Source organism: Rhagoletis pomonella, unplaced genomic scaffold (assembly GCF_013731165.1).
Source record: "Rhagoletis pomonella isolate Grant_MI unplaced genomic scaffold, Rhpom_1.0 Rhpom_scaffold_00007, whole genome shotgun sequence".
Classification (NCBI taxonomy): domain Eukaryota; kingdom Metazoa; phylum Arthropoda; class Insecta; order Diptera; family Tephritidae; genus Rhagoletis; species Rhagoletis pomonella.
The window spans coordinates 53,355,120-53,362,638 of NW_023458561.1; the positions used below are offsets into that span (position 1 = coordinate 53,355,120).

The 7,519-nt window shown below is 35.8% G+C and overlaps 1 protein-coding gene across 1 annotated transcript; it reads right to left on the minus strand.

The window, feature by feature from the left end:
* Positions 1-4,984: 4,984 nt before the first annotated feature.
* On the minus strand, positions 4,985-7,513 carry LOC118743064 (protein windpipe). The gene has a single exon (XM_036475545.1). The coding sequence runs from the start codon at positions 7,402-7,404 to the stop codon at positions 5,203-5,205; it is 2,202 nt and encodes a 733-aa protein (XP_036331438.1). The 5' UTR covers positions 7,405-7,513; the 3' UTR covers positions 4,985-5,202.
* Positions 7,514-7,519: the final 6 nt, after the last annotated feature.

The following is a 7,519-nucleotide window of genomic DNA, read 5'->3' on the forward strand; positions in this document are numbered from 1 at the left end:
TCAGTGCTAAATTTAACAGCTTGGCGGCCTGCGGCTGATTTTGTTCGCCTGGTGGAAACGGTGTTTTCTACAAACGATTTTTGGGAGCAACTCGATTAGGGTGGTCAGAAATTTTTTATTAAAGAATTAAAAGAATTTTTTTCAAAAAATTTAACAAAACAAGCTAGAAATTTAAAAATTTGAAAAAGAAACATTACAAAATTGAAGCGAAATCGCAAATGTATATGGAACATTGATTGAATTTTTAGCGATTTTAATGGTTGTATGAAAAGGAATAAAATGAGATTGAGACAGGTGATTTTGCAAGTGGAACAAAAACAAACGGAATCAGCACGGAAAAAATGGAAATGAAACGAAACCAATGGACAACGGAACAAATTAGGAAGTACACAAACTTATACAAAATTGAAACGAAACCGTAAATGTGTGTGGAATTAGAAATTTAACATTATTGACACGCATCATTTTGAAGTTGGAACAGAAACAAGTGGAAGCAGAACGGAACAAAATGGAAATGAAACGAATATTGGGTAATGAATAGCACACTGATTGAGTTTTTTTTTATCAACTTTTCAAAGAAATTAACAAAATAAGCAAGAAATTTAAAAATTTTAAAAGAAACAATACAAAAGTGAAACGAATTCGCAATTGTGTATGGAATTTGAATTTAATCGCAAATTGGATAAAATGCGACAGAACAGAACAGAAACAAGTGGAAGCGGAACGTCACAAAATGGAAATGAAAAAAGGTTTTAGTAATGAAAGAAACAAAAACGGAACAAAATGGGAATTAAACGAAACTATTTGGAAACGAAACGGGGCAAAGCTAACACTTTAGAAACGGAACGAAACGAAAACTTTTGCAATCGGAACAAAATGATATTGAGACGAATTATTTTGGAATTGGAACAAAAACAAGAAGAAACGAAACGGAACCAAATGGAAACGAAACTAGGATTGAGTAATGAAAACTAAACGGATTTAATTTTCAATGCGTTTTTTTCAAAGAAATTAACCATAATAAGCTATAAATTTGGAAAGCAAACTTAAAAAATTGAATGGAAATCGCAATGTGTATGGAATTGGAATTTTATCGAAAAATTAGATTAGAGCAAATTGGATGAAATGGAACAAATAATATTAACACGAATCATTTTGGAATTGCAACATAAGCGAATGGAATCGGAACAGAACATACTACGAAACCATTTGGCTACGAAACGGGGCAAAATGGAAACAAAACTTTTGGAATCGGAACTGAACAAAATTAAATATTTTGGAACTTGTTGGGAACACAATGGGAATGAAACCAAATCTTTTGGAATACGGAATGAAATGACGGAAGAGACGAAACAATTTGGAATCAGAACGGAACAAAATGTAAATGAAACGAAATATTTAGAATTTGGAACAAGCGATTTAAAAACTTTTCTTTTTTGTTTTGTTTACATGTTTATAATGTACATAGTTTTTATTAAATTAAATAAATTTTTAGAAATACAGTAGACTTAAATAAAAGTATTTTTATACAAGATAAGTTCATAATAGGATCTCTTTTATCTTTAACGCATTAAATCTAATAGTTTCGGAAATAAATTTTTGCATAAATCAGAATAATGTAGTTTGCTACTTTAATATTATTACAGGCGTGAATTTTATAATTTGTGTTGTACACATGTGTGTATGTACATATATATGTATGTATTTCCATACACATATATGTATATGTTTTATATAAGGCATTATGCTTTTTAAACAAGCAGTTTTTTTTTCAATTTTTGCAAGGCTTTTATGCTTCATGAACAGGCAGCTTAGGTAAATTTTTTCACGAGGATTATTTGATAATAAAATTATTTTCCATTTAACCGATACTCTGCCACAAGATTAGTTATGTAGCCAGAAATATACATACTTACATATGCGTGTATTTCGAATCTTAGCAATTAAGTAAATTATAATACTTAAGCTACAAAGAAAATGGCGGAGAAAAAAGTGCTTACATACAAAGCTATATAGCATCTAATAAAAATTGGAAACAAAAAATTTTGAAGAAAAAATTGGTATTTTGTTTAAAACATAAGATAACTTTGGTATTACGCTAAAATTACATTAAATACAATTTAAATTACGCACAAACTATTTTTTATTTGAATAAAAAAAAACTGCATTGTGCTCTAAATTTAAAAGGAATCAGAATGTAACATTATATAAATAAAAGTAAAACAACTGGTTACAACTAGGTATGTAAGTGTAAAGTTGAATACATTCAAACTACTTTTTAATTTAAAATCAGCTTTTTAATTAAGAAAAAAAAAACAAAATAATATTAAATAAATAAACTGTTCCTCCTTCGCTAAGTTATCGATTTATTTTACGCCCAATGTATGTTTGTATTAATTTTTTCTTTTATCATGTACATTTTTTCCGTCCTAAAATATTAAAAATTCGCTTAAAGTTACTTTTTGTTATTAAAATTTTTAAATTTCTTTTCTATGCGAATAGCTCCTTAGAAAACTTAAGCGACAATATACGCTTTTCAAAAACAACTTCGAAAAATACATACATATAAAATATTTGCGTACACATGAATGTATGTACGTACATCCATATTTATCTAAATATAAATATTAACCGCCGCTTTCATCAGCAATTTAAATGGAAAATGATTTCTTATTTTCTGTCAATTTCCATGTACAATTCAAAAAAAAAAAAGTAAAATAATTTTTTACTTAAATTGCTTTAGTGAAATTGGCTGTTAGATTTTTTTTTTTGCATAGGTCGTAACTTTTTAATTAATTAATTTGTTATTACACTAAATAGAAAAAATTCACAATATCTTTTTACACTCTTTATACAATGGTACGTATAAATATGCATATGTTTGTATGTTTTTATTACAAAGTGTGTTTACGTTTAAAGAATACGCAAAATTAAAATTTTATGCTTTTTTTTATTTAAATAATTTATGTATGTATAAATACATATGTATGCATGTATGTATAATTAACCTATCACATTATATTGTTGCTTTTCTAACTCGCATTTCGTTAGTTTTGTCTTCAACAGTTGGCTGGCTATTTTTTTTTTTTTGTTTAACGCAGCAGTTAGGCACCTTAGTAAGGTAGGGTTTGAAGGATCTCTGGGGACCCTATCGCAACCATATCGGAGTGCTTTTACCTTGGCATACAAGGGGCTTATGAGGAAAGAATATATAAAGTTTAGCGCAAAAATTTGAGAGAAACCTAAACTTTGAGATAACATTTGAGTGGTAAGAGTCTAAAAAAAAAATTGTTCGTTTAAAACCAAATCTTTCATTGAATTGCGGTTACTGTGTACGCATTACTGTCCTTAATTTTTTCTATATACATATATTTACGCATGATTTCTCTCATAAACAAAATTTGCGCATAAGTCCCATTGTGCACCAATTTCACTCTTGTGCTTTTTTATAAAAGTTCTTTCTCAAAGAGAAACAAAGTTGAAAATTATTAATGAAAATTCATTTTTTTTTAGTTTTGGTGTATGTACATTAGAGTGATAAAAAAAAATTCTTGATGGTTTGGGGCACCTTGCAAAATTTTTCCTCTTGCCGAAAGAGGTGCTGGCACAAAACTCAAAAATCACATATATTTTTGTCAATTTCAAAGCGGTCCAGTAGCGCAATTCAAGATCATTGAGCATCCTGTATTGGTAACAGTAGAAAATTGAAAGTCGTTATAGATATTATAAATATCAAAATGGAAAAATTAAAGGAGTGCTCCGTTTTCCACGATGAAATTTTTTCCCATACAAAAATTGCACCACTCTAATGTACACAGGAACCCTCCTAATACACTGTGCGACAATAAATTTTACAGTATACATGCGAAATTAAGGGCCAAATATAATAAAACTGCGTTTTTAGTTTTTCTCTCTGACGTCAGAATTTGTTAAAAGGACTTTGATTTCAAAAATATGATTTATTAAAAAAAGACTGTTTAAAACATTCAGAGCATTGTACAATAACAATATGGGTGACGAATAAAACAGAAAATTCTACGGAATCGAAAACAATAAAATTTTCTGGTGCGCATTTTTAAGTGTTATCCTTGAATATCCTTGAAAATTTCAAATATTTATTTTTGAAAAAAAAATTCGATTAAATTGAGCTCATAATTTTATTTGTTTTGGATAAGAAAAAATATTTAAAAGACATTTTCAACACCTATGCGTTCTTGTGAACCAAAAATGTAATTTTTAAAATTCTATAGAATTTTCTCCCTTATTTGGTACTTTCATACATATGCATATTGCTACTCTACAATGCACTGATTCTTTTTTTATAATTATTTGAATAAATCATATCTTTTAAAAATCAAAGTCGTTAAAAGAAATATAAAAAAATCTGAGGGAGAAAACTAAAAACGCAGTTTTACTATATTTTGCCCCTAATTTCGCGAATACTTTTACATACTACATATTGATCGCTTCATGTGTTTTGAAATTTTTTCGTTTTTGTCGCACTGTGATATGTACGTAAATAAAAGCGGCATGCTTCTCTTAAAACAAATTAGTGCTTTGGTCACTTTGTTGGTGTTCTTTTGGTCTGGTCTGTATAAATACAGTGCTTACTTTCTTTTACAAAAAATATGTCTCATTCTTTAAGGCACATTTTCTTGGCACATTTGCATTGCTTCTTTGATAAGTATTTTCAATAAAATTTTTTAATGGGAAAATCTCTCATAACGGTAAAAACTTTCTACGTAATCTTATTTTAAAACGTCTCATTAAAAATCTGTTTAAAACTGTTATGATAGTTAAAGATACAAAGCTCAGAAAGCTCAGCCCTCATCCAAAAACGTATAAACATCTCTGTAAACTTGTCCTTTAATATTGGCTAACCACCGGAGTGTAAATTAAAACTTATCGACTGCTTGACACATTTTACAAATTCTAAGCTATACAGTTTCTCTTACAGTTGTCTTCCGATATAGTACCCATGTAATTAGTTTCACATTTTACACTTTGTTTTTTATTTTTTGAAAAATTTTGTTCTTTTAAATTGATTTTATTATTTCTAGTTCGTTAGCACCGATTAGACGCACACGGCACAGCACTCGTATTTAGCCCCAGTATGACTGCATCAATCCCTAACCTTCCGCCTCACTGCTTAGCGCTGCATCGCACCGCCGCACCGCACCGCACCACTTTACGCCACACCGCTTAGTGGCCATTCACCAGCGTCGTTGTGGGCGCATGCACGCCGGGTACACTAAGACTGTTGTCGATGCCGTTCGTCGCCAACACAGGCGTCGTTATGATATCGCCCGCATTCGATTTGCTGCGTGTCACCAACATGGGCGTTTTGGGACGAGGTGTTTCGGTTAGTTTGATTTTAACACGTCCCGTTTCTGGTGAATAGACGGGAGAGTAGCGTCCTGATTTCGGCGACGAAGGCAGATAACTATCGTCATTGTTGTTATTGTGCTCGGCACCCGCTTGTGGGTATTGTGCATACTTGGAGGCACGTGGCGACTTCGGTGTGGGGTAACGTGGTGTGATGGGATGATAATCGTGTGGTGCAGCTGCTTCTGTGGCCGGTGGTGCGCTCTCTTTGGTCACATGATCACCGGGGCCGGTGCCATTATTGCCGTTCAACAATGGCTGTTGTTGGTTGGGTCCGTCTTTGACATCGTTGGCGTCGTAGGGTTTCTTCTGGCCGGTGCCATTAATCGGTTTCGCGTGATCCGATTTGGTTTGGTCACCAATGAGTGGTGAATGTTCGTTGCCGTTGCGCAATGGTTTGCCTAAGTTCTTCTTGTCCATGTCGAGCAATTCGGTTTGGCGTGGGTTTTCCGCATCGTGCGCGGCATTATGGTTGTGTTTGCAGCGCTTGATGCCCACATAGAGTATCAAGCCGACAACAATTAAACCGAGCACACCCAGCAAAAAGTAGGTGGCATTGCTATCGTCCTTTGAATCGTTGGATACATTTGCGGTTAAAATGGGGCTAGCTTCGCCGCTGGTAGGTCCCTCAGTGTTTACACCGAACACACCCTCCGATTCAGCATTTTGTTGCACAGCTGGAACAATGGCGTCTTCGGTTACCGGTTCAAGAGCTTTGTCGTCTGCGTGTGCTTCAGTTTTTTCCTCTTCAAAACCACTAGTGTCGAATATTCCCATACCGGCACCGAAGATATCTGCTCCATTTCTGTGCACCTCCTCTTCCTCCTCCTCCTTGTCTTCCTCCACATCCTCTTCTGGTGCGGGTTGTTCAACGGGTTTGTTGTCGAAAGCGTCATCGGTGTCATCCTCATCGGGTGCCTCGAAATCATCGGTAAAGAGAGGACCGCGTGCTATGTTGGGTATTATCAATGGACCAGCACCGCTACCAGAACCATCTTCCTCTTCTTCCGCCTGCTCAATCGCTAGATGTGGCGCATCAGTTGTAGAATGTTCTTCCGAGTCCTCTATATCAGGCACAACAGTTGTCATAGCTAAATTGACTGGCGCATTTATGTCACTCAAATCGCCGGAGCCTTCAACTGTGTCCAATTGTACCGAGCTCGTCTTGGCTGTGCTCGCCTTATCGATGGGTATAAATGCCTTTCCCAACTCATCTTCATCGTCCAGATCGCCCGAGCCCTCGATCGGCTGGTCGCCCATCATCAGTTCATTGTCTTCCTCGTCACGACCGTTTTTTTCGTGCGCACAAATGTCCGACTGTTTGACCTGCAACCATGGCTTGCCTTTAGCCTCGGTCGGATACGTACATGTGACGGCGTGTTCCATGAACACATGACGCTCCTGAAGCCAGTTGCGCACCTCCAGAGTTTCGCAAGAGCAGTTGATCTGGTTGTGGCTCAACTCGAGTGTCACCAAATTCGAAAGCCGTGTAAATTCCAGTGGCAGGCTGGTGATGTCATTATGTTGCAGATTCAAAACCTGCAAATGTGCTGGCAACTTAGCCAACTTGCTCGATGTAATGCGGTTGTGCTTGAGGTTCAACTTCTTAATGCGTCGTCCAAGGTGACCAATTTCGTGCAGCTCATTGTGTGACAGATCAATTGATGTCACATCGGGCAGTTTCTCCAGCGGATGTGACAACCGTTTCAAATTCAAATATGACAGATCCAGCGAATGTATGGGCAGTGAATCTTCTTTGGCTTCGTAGGAACGCAAACCCTCCAAGCTGGAACATTTGGCGTGCAGGAAAGGCGAGTGTGTATGCTGCGCCAGTACGCATTCACAGTCTGCAGGGCAGTTGTAGTTATTGCTGTCGGCTGTTGTATGATTAACAGTACTGGACGCTTCTGTGTTGGGTGTGGGTGAGCCCTGAACGAGTAGTGCGCAGAGGAGTAGCAACGACGAAGCGCAGAGTATGGGCAGTTGCCTCGTACGTGGATGTGTGAGTACCAGCGGCATTTTCAGTGCGTCTATATATGTGTGTGTGGGAGAGTGCAAGGGAGCGCTTCTGTTTGGATGCTTTAGCTCAAGACTAGATAGGTGCGGCAGTTGATTATAAGGAGGGAGCACACAA

Bases quoted from the DNA above. Each gene is read 5' to 3' on its own strand.
- LOC118743064 (XM_036475545.1), bottom strand. From the start codon at position 7,404: ATGCCGCTGGTACTCACACATCCACGTACGAGGCAACTGCCCATACTC.